Source organism: Lutjanus erythropterus, chromosome 21 (assembly GCF_056507025.1).
Source record: "Lutjanus erythropterus isolate fLutEry1 chromosome 21, fLutEry1.hap2, whole genome shotgun sequence".
NCBI classification, from domain to species: Eukaryota; Metazoa; Chordata; class Actinopteri; order Lutjaniformes; family Lutjanidae; genus Lutjanus; species Lutjanus erythropterus.
Window position 1 is genome coordinate 27,251,350 of NC_139337.1, and position 18,772 is coordinate 27,270,121.

The 18,772-nt window shown below is 39.9% G+C and overlaps 1 protein-coding gene across 2 annotated transcripts in view; it reads left to right on the top strand.

Moving 5' to 3' along the window:
• The window catches only part of dpp6a (dipeptidyl-peptidase 6a), a 303,760-nt gene that overhangs the window by 260,581 nt on the left and 24,407 nt on the right, over window positions 1–18,772 (top strand). For both annotated transcript variants that reach the window (XM_084746867.1, XM_084746868.1), the window contains exons 4-8: window positions 2,054–2,148; window positions 2,616–2,690; window positions 4,903–4,955; window positions 7,388–7,469; window positions 16,252–16,372. In XM_084746867.1, coding sequence (XP_084602993.1) covers window positions 2,054–2,148; window positions 2,616–2,690; window positions 4,903–4,955; window positions 7,388–7,469; window positions 16,252–16,372 — 426 coding nt within the window. The remainder of the gene's footprint in view (window positions 1–2,053; window positions 2,149–2,615; window positions 2,691–4,902; window positions 4,956–7,387; window positions 7,470–16,251; window positions 16,373–18,772) is intronic.

Consider the following 18,772-nt stretch of genomic DNA (forward strand, 5'->3'; position numbering starts at 1 on the left):
GGTGACATCACCACTAGATGCCTCTACACACTGGTCCTTCAACTTTTATTGTTGCCTAAGGTCATATGATATCTAAGTTTTCAGTTTTTAGGAGCTGTGAGTCATTTTTTACAGTCTGTTATAGCTATAGTTTACAGTGTCTGCAGCAGAGTTGATAGCGTTGGTCGCCTGGCAGACTGACCTGCAGCTGTGTTTGGGAAGCTGAAAGTGTTTAATCAAACATAACAGGGCTGCATCTGATTTGATTAACTGTTCAAGCCAAAAGCTTTCTGAGCTCTTAGAATCAACCACACATACTCGTGCTACTTAGTGACCCATTGATAATTTGTGCATGCCTTGATAAAAGTTGCTCCTTTTTGGTTGCCGATAGATTAATAAAATGATGTAATTTAATCTGCCTTTGGTATTAAAAAGGTAATAAATAGAAGCATCCCCTAAAATTAAATCATGTCACTGATGCCCAAGACAGCTAATGACTTCATTAACATTGAATATTTGCTTTTTCTGTCATGCCAGCAGCTGCTGTGTAAGATTTTTAAGGGATACATTTCTTTTCCCTTCCTTACGACTGACATATTGGACATCTGACCCCAATATAGAGCCAAGTTCATAACTTCCTTTGTTTTACTAAGTAGATTTTGGCTCTGGCTGTCTCATATCACTGAGTTACATTTGTTCTCTGCAAGTCTGGTGTCAGATGTAAGGCTTAATTAGCACTCAGTTAGTATCTGACTGTAAAGGGCAGTCAGGGTGTCTACTTATTTGTCTGACCCACAGGGTGAATATGAGGACACTGGTTTGTAGGGGAGACTGGGGATGGAAGCAGCACTTTTTAAAGATGTTCCTCAGTTTCTCCGGGACCATTTGGACTAGACCAGTGGTTCCCAAACAGTGTGCAGAGGCAAATCCAGGTGTGCCTTGGGATTTTGTAACAACCACACATTATACAACTATATTTATGTCATCAGTACTTTGTATGCACTCATTTCCCAATACAGAGACAAATTCTTTACCCTCAAAATCCTACAAACAGGGTTTCTTCAGGTTTCAAGTAATTTTTAAGACCTTTTCAAGACCATTATGAATGCAAATTAATATCTATTTAACATCCATACTGGCAAAATCTACATGCACAGTTTGCATTAGTTGTTATTGGTTCAGAGTTAAATCCAACTTTGTCAAATTAACATTAACATCATAAATCAATTTTTAAGACCTGTCAATCATATTAAAGACATTTGGAGACCTAAAATTCAGGTTATTGGATTTTAGACTTTAGACCTACCGAAACCCAGTTTGAAAACCTTCCATCAAAGCAAACCCCAGTTCTCACAGTTGATTGATTTTTTTTTTTCTCACCCACCCTGGTGCTACTCATTGCCTCCATTGGTGAGGTTGGTTATTGATGCTATTTTGCATGAATATCAATGCAGGTGTTGAAAACTGCTGGACTAGACCAACCGAAGTTTTATATATTAAACATATGTCTGTCTGCTAATTTCTCATACAGTTTAAAGAGGGTTGCATATGACATATTGGTGACAATATTTATTTGAATGGTAGAACACAGATGTTACAACTGTCCCCAAACCTGGCAACAGTTGCAACATAATCAGAGGTGGTTGTAGCATCTCAAAAATACATGAATTTGCACTCATGAACTCTTGCTCTTTGTCTCAGTAACCATAGTGTTCTGTATAATATGCATTGTTTTACAATAATGTTATAGTATTTTTTATTGATTTAGTAATATTTAGCACATATTGAGTTCTGTTTGTTCATGCCTAGACCATAAGTCTACCTTGAGTCCGTGTACAGATGTTACAGAAACAACTCTTAGTGTCCCAGATTTTTTGGAATCAGGGTTTCACATTAATATATGAGACACTTTTGTCTTTTTTCCCAGGAAGTATTTTATAGTTTTATTTGTGTTTGTGAGCGTGGTCATTAGGGTCATTTTCTATGACATTTTAAAGATGATAATTAAATGATTAATTGAGAAATATCTGAAATCAAAATCTGTATATTTCCCTCTGTCTCCCTCTCCTTGCAGGTAATGAGCTATTGTACCGTAATCGTGAAGGCGATGTCGTCAAGTTCAACGTCGACACCGATGAAAAGACCGTCTTGGTGCATAACAAGAAGTTTGTAAGTCTTTTGTCATCCTCTCCTCTTCTCTCGTACTTTCACATAATCACAGGACTAAAGGACTGACCATGGTTGCCCATGAATTAAATTAAAACTTTTCTTACAGTGTCAGCAAATCAAAGCACCCAAAGCTTTTTTTTTTTCACCACAAAGCTTAATCAAATGATCCATTATTACAGTGAAATGTGAACTGCATAGTTAAAACTTTGGGCTTGGTTATGTGGGGGCATGGAGATGTAGCGTCAGCGCTGCGGCGGCTTGGGTGACGACACACAACATTATGTCCGCCATCAGATCGCCAAGCCCTGGTGCAAAGATTAATGCAACTCCCATTTGCTTCAGGAGGCAAGCAATCTGTCAAACGCAGTCATTTAAGGACTAGTTTAATGAAAAAATACCACGCATGGTTAAAGGTCTCATCTTTTTATCTTTTTTTTTTCACTCTTATATCTGCCTTTGCTTCCCAGGAAATGTACAAAGCCAGCAAGTATGAGGTGTCTCCCGACATGAAGCATGTATTGCTGGCCTACAACGTTGCACCGGTGAGCTTCTCATTTGTTTGCTTGTTTTTTGAATTAGCAAACTGACAGCCAAATATGTCAGCCGCCTCCGCTGGGGGGGTGGGGGGGGGCGGGCGCTATAGGCTCGTGTTGCAGTGGAGGCAGGGAAGAGAGGAAGGAGGGAGGGAGGAGAAAGTAATCATGGCGGGGTGTGAAGGCCTGTCGCACGCCGCTGCCTGTCAGCGATGGCGTCGGGGGCCGGCACAGCCGAGTGGAACTGTAGCGAGGGAGGCAGAAACACAAACAAACCCCTCGGCGCTGCAGCGGGCTCACAGGGAGGGAGATGAGATCGTCAGGAGGAAGAGGAAGCATCGCCGGGGAATTTATCATTTCTCTGCAATTCTAAATAAAATGTCTCATGACTGTGCACTCTTAGAAATAAAGGTCCTAACTAGAACCATAAAGTGTTCTTCAGCTTGACCCTAGAGAAGAACCCGTTTGGGTTCCTGGTAGAACCTGTTGTAAAGTAACCACTTTGAATCTTTTCAGAGACTTTGACCTAGAACCCAGCATACAGGGTTGAAAGGTTTCACATTGAACATTGAGGTTCTACAGAGAACCTGTGGTGTAATAGTCCCACCCTCTCTGAGAGTTCTATCCAGAACTGTTCTACGTTATAAAGGTGCTAACAAGAACCAGTTCGAAGGGTTTTAACTAGAACACACTCGGGGAAATCTACAGAGAACCTTTTTATATTCCAAGGGTTTTATCGTGAACCCACCAAGGGAGTTCTACTGAGAACCCTTTTATATTCCAAGGATTTTAGCCAGAACCCACCCGGAGGCCCTGCTGAGAACCTTCTTATATTCAAAAGGTTTATCTAGAACCTCCCAGGAAGTTCTACCAAGAATGTTTTTGTATTACAAGGGTTTTATCCAGAACCCAGACTGGGGATTCTACCAAGAACGTTTTTATATTCCAAGAATTTTATCTAGAACCTCCCAGGGGGTTCTACCAAGAACCTTTTTACCTAGAACTTCCCATGGGGTTCTTCAGAAAACCTTTTTATATTACTAAGGTTTTAGCTAGTACCCACCCAGAACCCTTTATATTATGGTACAAAAACCCTTGAAAATGTTCTGCAAGGATTTCAAACGCCACCCTTAGTTTTATAAAGAACGCTTGATAAACCTTTTCTTCAGAAGCGAAAGGTTTTGGGTAGAACCTCTGCCCTTCGAGAAGAACCCTTTTGGAACGCTTATTTCTAAGAGTGTATCGGCTCTGCCAGCACCTTGATAAGCATCAAAGCGTTTCAGCTCCTAATACAGGTAGATCAAACATATTGAATCATTTTTCCAGCTGATGTCTGTGTGTTTACTTCATTCTGCTTCACCACTGAGTCGCTGTAGAGAGTTTGTGCCTGTTGTTAGCGTGTGAAGGATGCTGGCAGAGATATAACCTTGTGTTATTGCCTGAGATGAATAGAAAATACTGTGACACACTAGCATGTTGTACTGCATGTGTTTGCATTTGTTATTCCATCCAAACCCCCATCACCTTGATAGATGACAGTCATTTCTCCTATACGCTCACGGTAGCAGCACACAGTCACACTCTGGCAAATGCACACTCACGCTCACCTCCTCTCTATAATGTGCCGCATGGATCAGGGGTGTTCATAATAAACACAGCGTTTGCATACTAACACATTCAAACCAGCCTCTGTTTGAATGTGAATGCATCTTTTGTGGGAAGCGACTGTCATACCTTCATGCTCTGGTCATTAACACTGCATTTGTAGCATATATAATAAATAATATACGCAATATGTAACATGAACAATCAGTTATCATCTCTCAAGAGCTGTTCATAAATAATTCTCACATGAAAGGTGAATGTTAAAGATCTTTTCTGCAGCCTGTTGCAACAGCTGTGTAGGAGTTCAAACAAAGCCTAGTTAGACGGTAAATTATTACTAAGTTGTGATTTATGCATCTCTAAAATAAATGGTTGCATCACAGAGATCATAAACAACTCTAAGTAACAAGTAAATAGTTACACATACCCTTAAGGTAGGTGTCAATTGTTGAGTGTCACAAAATTATATTCACTAATAGTTAAGCAGCAGTTTTTCTGCCACAGCATCATTTTTCATTGCAGCCTTTTTGCAACAGTGTAAATCATTTCAAGATGTCGAGGTAAAACTGTCACTTGTTTCATATGTAGTGACCTTATGTACATCCTCTCCTTCCAGGTGTACCAGCATTCTTACACGGCCTTCTACATCATCTGCAGTCTGGAGACTCCGTAAGTAGGCGACAGAGCTGCATTGTTCCTTTTATCCTGTATTCCATTATGTTATCCTGTAATATCTCACCTGACCTCGCTGCCCGCGACACTGAGAGCAACTCATTCCCACCTGTTCTCACAACCTGTTCTCGCCGTACCTCCTACGAAGCACCTCTGACACCGGCTCCGCTCTTCACTTCACCAGTCCTCCACCGGCGATTCTGTCTGTGAAGTGAGACTTAAAGTGGCAGCCAAGGTTTCTATGGCATCTACAGATCTTACGTTTTTATTCACAAACATAAAGCTTTGGGGAAAAAAGAGACGCGTTTTAACAATCAGGTATAATACTCTCTGGTTAGAGAGGTCAAACAGGCACACTTGTGTCGAAGCGCTGCGATGCACTGCTGAATGCTGTCATAGAAATACCGCTTTGAGTTGAGAATGATACTCTTTACAATGTGCCTCTTATGTCTTTCAATGTTTAGGAGTTAAAGTGTCCGGAGAAAGGAACAAGTATTCATGAAATATGATAAGAACCTCTCTGAAGTTCATTTCTTTGTGTTAAAACATATGAAAGAGTAGCGGAAAATGATTGTATTTAAGCAGAGCTTTTATCCAAAGATCTTCACAATTTGCCTTTTATTCACCCATTCACATACACTAGATATTTTCAGGCTAATCCAACATATATACGATATATATCTCGATATACTATTTTTTCTGTAAAATAACGTATCGTCAATTCATATTCTTGTAGAATATGATGCATTCCTGTCGATTAAACCCGGGGTTCCAAAACTTTTTCATGCCGCTCTCTTTAAAATCCCAGTGACAATACTGTGACAAATGTAAAAAAAAAAAAAAGAAAAAAAGAACTGCGGTATCACAAGAACGCTAAAGTTTCTCTTAAATTTGGCATAAGCGTCCGCTTGGACTCCCATTCTTGCAAACGTGATATATCAGGAGCACCGGGGAGCAGTTTGCTCAAATTTGGTACAACGATGACAAATGATGAGGTGATGACATGTTGTATCCAAAAGATCAAAGGTCAGCTTCAGGTCCAGCCCTCTGTCTCAGTCCTCTGTCCTCCTCTGTATAAATATTCTCTGAGTGAAGACAGCGTGTCTCTCACTGGAAATTATTCACTGGAATCATACATTTCAATACAGTGATAATTAAATACCTTTTATTAATTCCTTCAAAATTTTCAACTGTAAGGTCGCAATTCTATTAATGCAATAATTATTACATTTTTAATAATATATATATATATATGTTATAAATGATAATTTTTTCATTATTTTCTTTAGCATCTTCCCTCATTTTCCTGCTAATTTGCTGAGGCCCCCTGGCGTTCCCTAGGGGGGTCTCTGTCCCCACTTTGACAGTCATGGGATTAAAGTACAGCAGATCAAGTCGTTAAAATTAGCTCAACCTTAAACATCTACAGTAGTAAAATGCACATAACATACACATTAATGCACCATTAATATTAATCTAAAAGCACATAATAGTAAAACACTGGCAGTCGGGCTGGGTGATGTTTGACATAATCAAATTTATAACCAAATATCTCGATCAATATTGTAACGATGCTTTCACAAAATACTAACACAATGAGATTTGGCCATTTTGTCCGCTAAGTAGACACCTTACTTATTTCCCTTGTGAATTACACTCGACAAAAATATAAATGCAACACTTTTGTCATGACCCACCCTACACCGCCTCTGATTGGCTTACCTTGATATTCTGATTCTAACCCTAACCAATCATTTCTCATGCCTCAACCTAACCAACCCTGAGGGAAAAAAATTATATCTGTGGTCCCATGAGAAACAGGCATATTTCCGTGTCTAATAAATGTCTTGTTTCAAGATAAAACTGCACATTTTAGAGTGTCCTTTTATTGTGGTAAGTCCAAGACACACCTGTGCAGCAGTCAGCATCTCTTTATGCCACATCTGTCAGGTGGATGGATTATCTTGGCAAAGGAAAAATGCTCACTAACACAGTAACACATTTGTGAACAAAATTTTAGAGAAATGCCTTATATTATTGTTGAGTATACTGGAGTGTACCAGGTCACAGTATCACTGTGCAGCCCTGTCAGTGGCTCTCATGTTCAACTCTATTTGTGTGCTGCCACCCAGTGGTAGTGTGCCAAATAACCCACCTCAGCTGATGACCTCATTCATCCTGAGCTCCAGACAAAGACATAGAGGCAGTGGCACCTCTAATTCTGCAGCCTGCACTGCGCAGCACTTTTCCCAATAAGGAGAGGTGACACTGTTATAGAGCGTTGGTATTTATGGATACACTTAAACCTTTGTTCTCAGATGTGCTACACTTGTTCCTCTGCTGCAGCAGTGCTGGAAGCAGACAATCACTGTGTGTATGTGTCTGCGCCTCCATCTGATAGCATTGTTTCCTCTGTCTGTGCACCCCAGGGAGACGTGGAACCTGAACCCTCCGGAGGTGCGAAATGCTCAGCTGCAGTACGCGGGCTGGGGACCCCAGGGTCAGCAGCTGGTAAGAACTACAGTTTTTAAATGACGTCCCTGGTCTCATCTCTGCACGCTGATGAATAATGTCTCATAGTTAAGATTCAAGCCACCTTATTGTCTAATATATAACCTCTGACATGGAGTATAAGTTAAAGCAGGCACAGACAAACATGCTGAATTACTAAAATAGAGTTAGTATGGCTTTGCATGAGGCAGCCAAGTATGAAATATGTGTTATGTGCTAGCATGCAGTGTCCTTTGCTGAAGGTTTAGAAAGTTGAAGGAGGACAGAATTAAGGATTTTAGCAGAATTTATATCGACCCTCTGATTGGAGGACCTGGAATGAGTAATGAAGAGAATGTAAATGGAACTTGTTTAAACTTGCATTAACTTTATTTTTGGCGTCTTAGTGGCAGCACAACAAGCTGTTAACACAACACTGACTGATTATAACATTAGCAGCAACATTAGAGTTCGTCTGGATTTGTTTTTTCATCCAGTTCAAGAGTCACTCTCTTTTTAGCTCTGGTTTGTTCTCCACCAACTCCTAAAGCAAATATCTGGCTCTCTAGTCACTGAATGTTTTAGTGTGGTCACCAGTTAGTCGCTAACTCAGTGTGTCAGTTTACAGTTTACTGTGGGTAAAGTTGTGAGCTGAACGATGCTGAAACACTCAGTTTAAGAGGCGTGCATAAGACTGACATGACACTGTCATAACCATGTCATGACACCTGTTATGAACATGAAGGAGACTATATGAATATTTATTTTGTCATTTGATCAACTGTTTGGTATGTCTTTGTTATGACAAGTTGACAATAATCAAGACAAGACCACTTGTTATAACCATGCCATAGCAGGCCTGATTGTCAAACTTTTTTATCATGACAAAAACATTTTTGTCTTGATCAGTGTCATGTTGTCATAACAAAACCTTCTTGTCTTGGTCAATGTCAGTTTGCCATAAGTCATTTCAAACAATGTGAACTTTGCATTAAAAATAGGTAACATTTATTTTGAAGGGTTATGCATAAGACTGGCGTGACACCATCATAATCATGTCATATCATTTTATGAATGTTTATGACAGTTTTTATTAAGTGTCATTTGGTCAGTCGTGCCATTTTAATAAAAATTGTCATTGTTTGAGATGTCTTTGTTACAACAACTTTACACTAATCAAGTCAAGATGTCACAACTTGTCATAAGCATGCTACATAAGGCCTGTTATCAAACTTTTTGTTATAACAAAGACATGATTAGTGTCAAGTTCCCATAACAAAGACATCTCAAACAATGTGAACTTTGCATTAAAAATGGATAACACTTTATTTTAATGGGTATGCATAAGACTGACATGACATCGTTGTTGTTACGACTGTCGTTAAGTGTCATTTGGTCATCATGTCATTTTTAATGCAAAGTTGACACTGTATATCACAAATTGTGTTGTCTTCATTAATGTCAAGTTGCCATAACAAAGACATCTCAAACAATTTCAACTTTGCATTAAAATTGTGTAACCCTTTCTTTGAAGTAGTGTACATAAGTGCCATTTCATTTTGAATGCAAAGTTGTTTTATGACAAGTTGTGTTATCTTAATGATAAGTATCATGTCATGGTTATGATGTTTTCATGTCAGTCTTATGTACATAGAGAGTTATGTGATAATTCATCACAACGAGAGGCACCTTTACATTTACTCATTTCATCTGTTGTTTATATAAAAACATTCATTAGAGCAGCTTTAAGGTTACTTTGTTTCCGATTATGTGCTCATGTCAATGTCAGTCTTGGTACAGATGTAAAATCCTTTGAAGGTTGCAGCCCATGAAGGGGGGGTCAAGCCTTACAGAGAACAAAACTAATGGTGCATTCAAGTACTCCTTGTCAGATAACAAAGTCAGATATTTCAGGAAATTAATTATAAACGGCTGAGTAAACATCAGTGGGGACAAGTTCCATCATAACTGAGGTTACAGTTAGAGTTTCACTTCGACACATTATTTTAAAAGTGGCAAGAGTATCAAGGTGATGGTAAATGTATCCACACAGCAGCCTCTGATTTACAAGTCAGGCTCCTAACAAGAACAAACTGTGAAGTTTGTGCCTGACTTCCATTATTTACATCCTCCGGTGGGTTTTTCATTGGTCTGCTTCATGCGATAGATTCACCAGTGATTGATGACCCCCTGAACACAAATACCTGATATAGATGACATGGGCATGTTACGTTTTACGAGCTGACCAGAATCACCTCAATGCTCCATTACATTGACCAATTGACCAGCGCACAATGGATTATGGGACGCCGAGGGCTGCAAAGGATTCAGAGGTTGTGTCCTTCAAATTTGGTGGAAAGGCAGCTGCATTTCTTTACCGCATTTGGAAGACATTTTTGTCTTTTTGGGCAGTTAAGACAGATTTAGTTTCTTTATTGTGCCAAAGCTGAAAGCACATTTTCCTTGAGGTGATGCCAAATGTGTGGTTTTTAGAGGCAAATTTCTGGCATATATTTTGGGAGTGTCCAGTGATGAGACCTTTCTGGGCAGAGTTTCACAAAGCACTTAAAACATACACAATTTTCCACATTATTTTTAGGAAATGTTGATTTTCAGACAAGGCATCTTAATGAATGTATGTTTGGTATTTTGATATCTGCTTGTATGTTTTGAGCCCCCTACAGGAGTTGATAGGTATAGTAAATGCCATTTATGTGAAGGGAAAATGTTCATAAAATTCTTACCCAAGTGGATCAAATATGGGCGGCCAGATTTTGTGGAGGTATTAAATGAACGATCCTGTAATGCTGTTATAATCTAGCAAACCTCATTGATTTTATTTTTTCTCTAACATACTTTTCATTGCTCTTGTGTGCACAGTTTACCTCTCCCAAAATGTACGAAGTGCTCAGAGGGATAGTTTGGTTTATTTGATGTGGAGTTGTATGAGGTGCTTAGTCAGTGTATTACCTACAGGAGATGCAGGTTTGCACACCCCGAGTTTGGAGAATCAGAGAGGAAGCTATGCAATGATCTGCTGTAGACAGAGTCAGCAACAAAAGATATTTTAGCAACCAAGAATAAGGTCCAAAATCAATATCAGTTTAAATGCATGCTCTATATAAAATATTTTAAGTGCTATACTTTGCAGTCAGACATCCTTTTTTGATGGGAAGCCACCGTTATATAAGCTGAATATCACTGTCTCCAAAACAACCAAACTCCATAGGCGAAATCAATAATAAACTTAAACTGATTAAGAACTGACTAAAAACTCTCTGGACAGCAAATGAAATACACTGCTTTTGTCCTGATTTATGTTTTGTAATATAATCTGCTGTCCCAAAACAATGAATTTAAAAAACAAATTTGGCAGAAAACTTCAGAGGAAACTTCAGGGGGATCCATCCCCTGAATTAGGAATCAGATAATATATACATATATATATATATATATATATGTGTGTATATATATATATATATATATATATATATATATATATTTATTTCAGAGCATTTTCCTGAATTGTATGGTAGGTTTGAGACCTTGAAAACAGTTCACACAAACTATTTTGTCCCTCGGGGTGCAAATCATCCTAATGATTCGCTGAGATCTCCCAGTAAACACATTTCAAATTAAACACCATTGTTTGAATCACAAGGAGCAATGGTCCTTTGCAACTCTTCCAAGATGAGTCATTTTCCGCCTCCATCATCACACAGTCGAACTTGTCAGAGCATTAATGAGCTTCAGTCTGTTGGTTTGCAGGGCAGACAGACTGTAAGTGATAACATCCTGCAGCACAATGCTATTAATTACCTGTTATCTCGTCAGTAGATTAATTAACACAGTCGCTAGATTGATATAGCCTCAAGTTTCCCACCATTAGTCATGAAGTGGTTTTACTTCCATCAGGCGAGTTATGTTAGTGTGAAACTGAACAGCAGCTGCTCTCCCTGAAGGTTCAGGTGTCCTCTGTCGAAGAGGTGGAGGTTGAAGATGTCCATCAGCAAAAACAAGCTAACACCATCTCCGAGCCAAGGCACGCATTGTCATATTTAGACACCTAATATGCATAAATCATCCCACCTGTTATCCCGTTCCCAAGTCCCTTATGCACTTAATTAAATCCCCTCTACTTTCCATAGAGAGTGAGCACATACATGCCCATAGTTACACTCACAAACACAGCTGTCCAGCCACATGTGAAGCTGTTTGTTAGGCCAAAAAGTCAATGTAATTTGGTTGCATGAGTGGCATCTTATTTTTCACAGAGGCATGTGTCTGCGCAAAGATGTTTTTTCCTTTTCTTTGTGGAAAGTAAATCCCCCAATGAATGGAAGAGTTTCTTTTCCCTGCTCCCTGTGGGCAGCTAATCTTCAACATGTGGCTGACACACATTCACACAATCAAAGTTTGGACGCTCAGCCCCGGGAGGCCTAACCTTTGTATTACATTTGAGAGAGAGAGAGAGAGTGTGTGTGTGTGTTTGTGTGTAAGAGAGAAAAAGAGACAAGCTGTACAGTACAAGCATTGCTTGGACTTATGCAGTCCAACTAGTATAAAAGAATCCCAGCAATTAAATACTGCACTGATTTACAAGATTAAAAGAGATATATTGGAATTTTGTCCCTAGTATGGATCAAGATGCTCATATCTTTCAAACTCCACATTACCATGCAGGCTTTTTGCTAAACAAAACTCAACATCTACAGCCATGCTAGTGGCTTTGTGAGGCTGTACGAGTGATGCCACGATGAGGAAATTTTCCCACCCATTAATAAACTGGTGATAACATCAGTGCCACCAATTACACGGGTCATTTTACAAGAAAAGATATGAGTTATCACGCTCAGTATCTGTAACAGTAGAGCGCCTGCTTTGATCTTAAATGGTAGCTCTTTAGCTCTGTAACGCTTCCCCTTATTTCGTCTATCAAAGATCCTCACAGTCCAACAACTGTAGCTCATGTCCACAGATGAGTTGTGATAAGTAACACTAATGTTAAGTACTTGCGAGCTGTAATGTTAGCAATTAGCCTACAACCTGTGCTGCGACTCTGCAGCCACAACAGAGCAGTCACTTTATAATTGTAGTGCTCTTCGTCTGATGAAGTGGGCCTGTTGATAACACTTAGATGGGGAGGGATGGTGGGCAAGTAATGTAATCGGATGTATGTAAGATCAGCTGCAGCAGCTAAATGCTAACATAAGCACCCAAACAACCTCACAATGACAACCCTAAAATGCTAAGGTTTTACGTTAACCATGCTCACTGTCTTGATTTACAGTGTTAGCATGCAAATAGCACTAAATACTAGCATAAAAAAAAAGATTTTTAACCTGAGAAGTCAAGAGATCATCAAACCATCCAGAAATTGTTGAGATATTCCAGTCTGGGCTGAAGACATTAAAACTTTTTTTAAAGGCAATATAGCACTCCTATAGCACTAGTGGAATGCCCCTTTAATGCCACCAGTGTTGGGACTAACGCGTTACAAAGTAACAAAGTAATGCGTTATTTTTTGCAGTAACTAGTAATCTAACGCATTATTTTTTAAATTCAGTAACTCAGTTAACGTTACTACATGATGCGTTACTCCGTTATTTTACGTTATTTTTTGTGTAGCCTCGGCTAGAGACTGAGCTGCAGCCAGAGCCGTGTAGTCCTGAATCTTCCTGTGTGCGTGCGTGTGCGTGTGTGTGCGTGTGCGTGCGCGTCAGCGGGGATACGGGAGAAGACACGCCTTGTGGGCGTGTCTGTTTACAAGACTGGTATCATCATGGCGTCGGCGGCGGAGCCCAAGTCAAGTTTCTTTACATGGAGATATTCTCACTACTTTACCTTTGTCGAGCACAAAGACAAGAACGTTTTAGTTAAATGTAAGTTGTGTCTTGGATCAAAGATCGTATCTACTGCCCAAAATAGCGATTCAAACCTGTTGAAACACCTACAGAAACAACATGCTGCGACGAAGCTAGTAGCTAGCTAAGAGCACAAACACAGACTCTGATGCCACTTCACCTCCACCACCTCAGCAACAGCGGCTGGATTTGAACCGAGGGACTGACTGCTCGTGCTAACCAGGAAAAAGTTGATAAAGCCATTGCAAGGTATGTTGTAGAAGACATGCAGCCAATTTCTATTGTGGAGTCGTCCGCTTTCAGGAAGCTAGTTAGCATGATACCGGGCGTCGTACGGCAAATGGGACGAAACACTTTTTCTAAGTACCTGGAAAGCGAATACGCAAAAATGGAAACCGAGCTAATGGGAGACCTTTTTTTTCATAGTAACTAAAAAGTTTTACCTTTTGGTGTAAGTAATCAGTAAAATAACTGAATTACTTTTGAAATAAAGTAACTAGTAACGGTAACTAGTTACTGGTTTCCAGCAACTAGCACAACACTGAATGCCACTTGAGAACACATTAATTTGTTGCTGAAACCTCACATTTCGGGGTTGTTTGCTACATTTTTTTTTCAGTCAGTGGCTTCTTTTAAATCTGAGTTTTAAAATGTGCTTTTATGACATCTTCCCTGATTTGATCTTATTCTAGTTTTTATTCTCTTTTTTCATTTCTTTTTATGTGGTTTGTTCAGCACTTCAGTTTCTTTATTGCTGTGTTTTTGTATTTTCTATGTTATGTTTAATGGGTTCTTTGCTTGCTATTTGAAGCACTTTTTAATTTTGTTATGATAAGTGCTATATAAATAAAAAAAATTATAATTTCCATATCATTAAGTTTACATTCTGCTACCTAAACGGTGCCGCAGCTCCCTTGGTAAAGTGGCATAAAATGAATTTCCTCATCGTTGCAGTTACATGACATCATTCTCACCAGCCAAAACAAACCAAACTTAAGCAGCAAAGTTTTTCTAATCCCTTCCAAATATTCTCGCTGAGGATAAATGTGGATCCCAGCCATCGCTGGCAGACTTGTACCTTCCTTCAGAGAACGGGGCCAGGTCTTCTCTCTGTGCTGTGGCCTAGATTAGCTTCTATACAGGGACTCCATCTGCACCAAAGTGACACGAAACCACATGGGCCCCCAGATCGCGTCTCCTCAAGAGAAACTAATTGTGACAGATTTGTGCTGCCTCTAAAGAGATGCAGCAGAAACCTTTTCTCAGGTATGTAGTTTTTAAACGCCACATATCTGGAGTCCATGTACAGTGAGACATTGCGAAATGCTAAATTATTTTTCTTTGCTGCTTTGACCCTTTATACACAGTACAAGTAAAAAATATCAGCATGCAGCTGTCGGAGGCAGCTACACTATTGGATTTCCTGCTGCACATCACCCCGTCATTTAGACTTCTCAGAGTGAATATTTTTTGGAGAATCATTCACAAACTGATACAGTGATACCAGCTCGAGGCCAAGAGATTCCATAATCCTTGAGATACTGAGAGAACCCTTTTCTGTAATAGCCTGAGATTGATTTCAGCATGGCATTAAGGCTGTAACATTTTAAAATTCCAGCCCCAAGAGCCACCCCGCCCTACCACGCTCACCGTGGGTGCTGATGATCTATTATTCTCTGTAATGAAAGAGTTGACCTTCAGTTATCTTGAAAGCCCTGCAGGCCTGTGGAGGAGAGCGTCAAAGTCTAAATTTGGTCCCAAGGTTTGCCGTCTTATCAGAAAGTGAAAAGACTTCCTTCTCTCCTTTTTGTATCTTGTCAGAAACTTTGGTTTACCTCTAATAAAAGGGCGCCATTGCCGATAAGTGTACTGATCTCTCGTGTGCGACAGGACAAAAAGCACCATGCTAATATGTGTTTCGACCTCCGGGTTGATCTTAGCTCTGATATCGTGACCTCTGCCTTACCCGGGTCTCCCACCTGCAATATAACATGTCACTATAAATACCAAACTGTCCTCAGGCTTCTTCTTGTGCGTGCTGATAATAGTAATCATGTAACAGCTTATTCACTGTAAGTAAATTCCCCGCAGGAAGGTTGTCAGTCAGGGTCAACTACAGATTAATGTCCAGAGAACGCTGGAAGGGATTCAGAGTCTTGGACAAGGACACTTGAAAAGAAACTCTTAAGGCCCAAAAGCACTGAGAGCGCAGGCGTCAGATTTGAAATACCAAAACCACAGAACTGGAACTTTTTTTAAGGAAATGGTTGCTATTTATATACATCTGTGTATTTGTTTAGTAGTATATATAATTATAAATTATTTCTTTAAGAAAATAATGTCCTCTGGGGAGAAAAAATCCTTACATATATATGGAAATATGTGATATTCATGTTTTTTTGTATTACTTTGAAAGGCCAGGATAACTTAGTTATTAACAACAATTTAAATTCTTTTTACACTACAGCAGACACCAAACTTTAACACCAACATACACTGAGAAAATGTCGAGGGGAGAGACAGCGTTTCATAGAGGAGAAGATCTGTCTGTCGTCATTTCAAGAGACTCCAGTCTGCAGTGTAGTTCAAACCTGAACTGATAAACCACAGAGCTGTACAGTAACATTACGGTTTATGATGACAAAACTTTTTTCAGCTCACGTCGACACTTTTAGGCGGTGCTGCAGCCCCGTCAGCACCCACCTCTCATGTCCATGCCTTATTTATTTATTTTTTTTCCTGTTAGCACTCTTCAAACTGTGGCTGCAGAAAAAAAAGCTCATTTGATGCTCCAAAATTGAAACTAGGTTGAAGTTGTGCCGTCAAGGCAGTTTGACCTGGCTAAATGCTTTTAGGCCAGTTTAAAGATGGGTGGTGGATTGTTTTGTTGCTCCCAAATCTTGATCAAAATGTGTTTCTTCTCTTTCTGGCTCTTGTAGATCTTCATTTTTGAGAACAACATCTACTATCGCTCTACGGTGGAGAGCCGTTCCATCCGTCTGGTGTCTACTGGCAAGGAGAGCGTCATCTTCAATGGGCTCAGTGATTGGCTGTATGAAGGTAAGGCAGAAAAGATTTTGCACTTAACGGTCCAGTGTGTCATCACACGTCCTCATCCACGCAGGCTGCCATGTTGAACTGCCATGTTTCTACAGTAGCCCAAAACAGACAAACCAAACACCGGCTCTTTGAGTTTTTTCCCAAGTTTTGTCTTTTCTTTCTTAAATAAGTTAGTTACCATCTTCATATAGGTCTATTGAATATGAAGCTAGAACCAGGAGACAGTTCCCAGTATTTATATAAACGTCTCCTACTTCCTGTATCTCCAAAATGTTGAACTAGTCGACGTAACAGGACAGCAAACTACTGCTCACAAACTAAAGTGTTTTTCAGTCTTTTCACACCTTTTTGCTTGTTTCTTGTGAACACTTTCAGCTCAGTATGAGAAAACGCTTAACAAACTTCAGTAACGGTGACCAATATGTAAAAATATGTAAAGTGAACCCTCTGTATCTTCCCCCTCTATCCCTTTCCTCTAATTTGAACACTCTGCAGTAACACATGTATCCACGAGTAATGACATGAGACAGAGCGACTCCCCGGCGTCTGCAGCCACATTAGTATTTTTGGCGTGTAGCTCTTGATTTCCTGCAGGTAAATTAAAAATGGAAACTCTGTCAATTTGCCTTTGCTTTACACACCCCCGAAAATGAATGAATGTTCTACATGGGCTGATTTGCATTAATTCAGCGGCGGCGTGTGTCGCACACACTCTGATACAGATGTCATGGTGCTCTCCGAGCATCAACGCCACCGATCAAAGAATCACCTGTGTGCCTTGCAGTTAAAAAAAAACGGGACGGCTGCTGCGTTAGCATTCAGCTAATGAATTTATATCCGCTGCGCTGGGTGCTCTCTCTGCTCCAGTGGAACAGTGTTTTAATAACGGAGCAGGAGGGAGACGGGGAGCACACAGATAGAGAGATAGCAGAAATAGAGACAGCTTGTGATATACAACAAGCTGTTAATCCTCAAGTATACAGCCTAAAACAATACCGAGGTGTTTGATATTGTGAATGGCCGCCACCCAGGAGGCCTCGGAGGATTTAAAAGCTGTGACTCAGAGGTTATCTAAGGTCGCTAGTGCACCAGGACGAGAGCGGCATGGCTGCTTCCTCTCCAGCCCAGTTTTTATTCATTGTTATCAACCCACAGTTCCTCTTATCTCTGCATTAACCACCCTGACACTAGAAACCATCGTCCATCCTTCAAGAGCAATACTCATTCTCAGCCATTTAAACATTAATCAGAGCGTTATTGCAGTGTCTGACCCCCCCGACTCATATTTATGAGTCGTAAAGGCTTGGGAATTTATACTCATCATTTATTGGCCAGATAAATCTCTCACTGCGAGATAAAACACAGAATCTGATCCTAATGTTGCGATAAAACTGAATTGTAGAACAACTGACCTGTATGTAACTTTAAAAATACAGACAGTGTGATGTGACCTCCTTTAGTTTGATCACAAAGTATCTTGAGTTATCATACAGTACAATATTGGATGCTAATCTTTTCTGTATTTGTAAGCCTATTATCATTAAATATTTAATATTTATCATTAACCCAAGATCACACATTTTTTAAGTTGAAAATAATGTTTTAAAATAATGAGTTTTACCTTGAGATAATAAGGTAGTTAAGGCAAAATCCAGAGGTCACGGGCTTAAAGAAATTATTAGTTATCATGGTTGCTTTGGCCAGTTTGTTGGGTGCACCCAGCTCCATTCTAATCAAACAGCCTTGTTCTTAATCCTGCCTGCATGGAGGTTATAAGGTGGAGGTGCTGAATCATCCTTATGGTTTGCAGTGCAGGTGTTTCTATTATTTTGTCCACCCCATTTATATAAATGAGGGTAGGTTAAATAACATCGAGGTTTAATCAACACCTCGCCCAACAGTACTGGTCATTTTAACCTTCGTGCGGGGAGGATTTATTGCAGGACTGTTGTATCAGACTGCATTAGTTATAGCTAAGTGCACCTAATAAACCGGCAGCTGGGTGCCTCATGTAAGCACCTCAGTTAGAAAAGACTGTCCAAGTCTATCTGGATCAGAAGGAATTTTCAATCAGATTGAGAGGGGCAGTGTGAAGTTTTAATAATCTGTTCAGCAGGAAAAAAATATCCATGTAAATGTTTATTCCGAGCCTTTCTCTCAGGTAGGAATAAGTCTATTCTTTGTGCATGTCTGACGTGTCACAGACACAGAACTGGACAGCAGCAGACGCAACTTGCCTGTTAAAGATGCTGTTTTTCCCAGGACGTGATGTACATCCATTTTGACAGTTAGCAGCCGGAAACACTTCATCGTCTGCTATATTTCTGGCACTTCGCTCTGGGTTAAACCAGTCTAAAAAGTTATGTTTTGTTGAATGCTTTGGGGCATGTAAACACATGT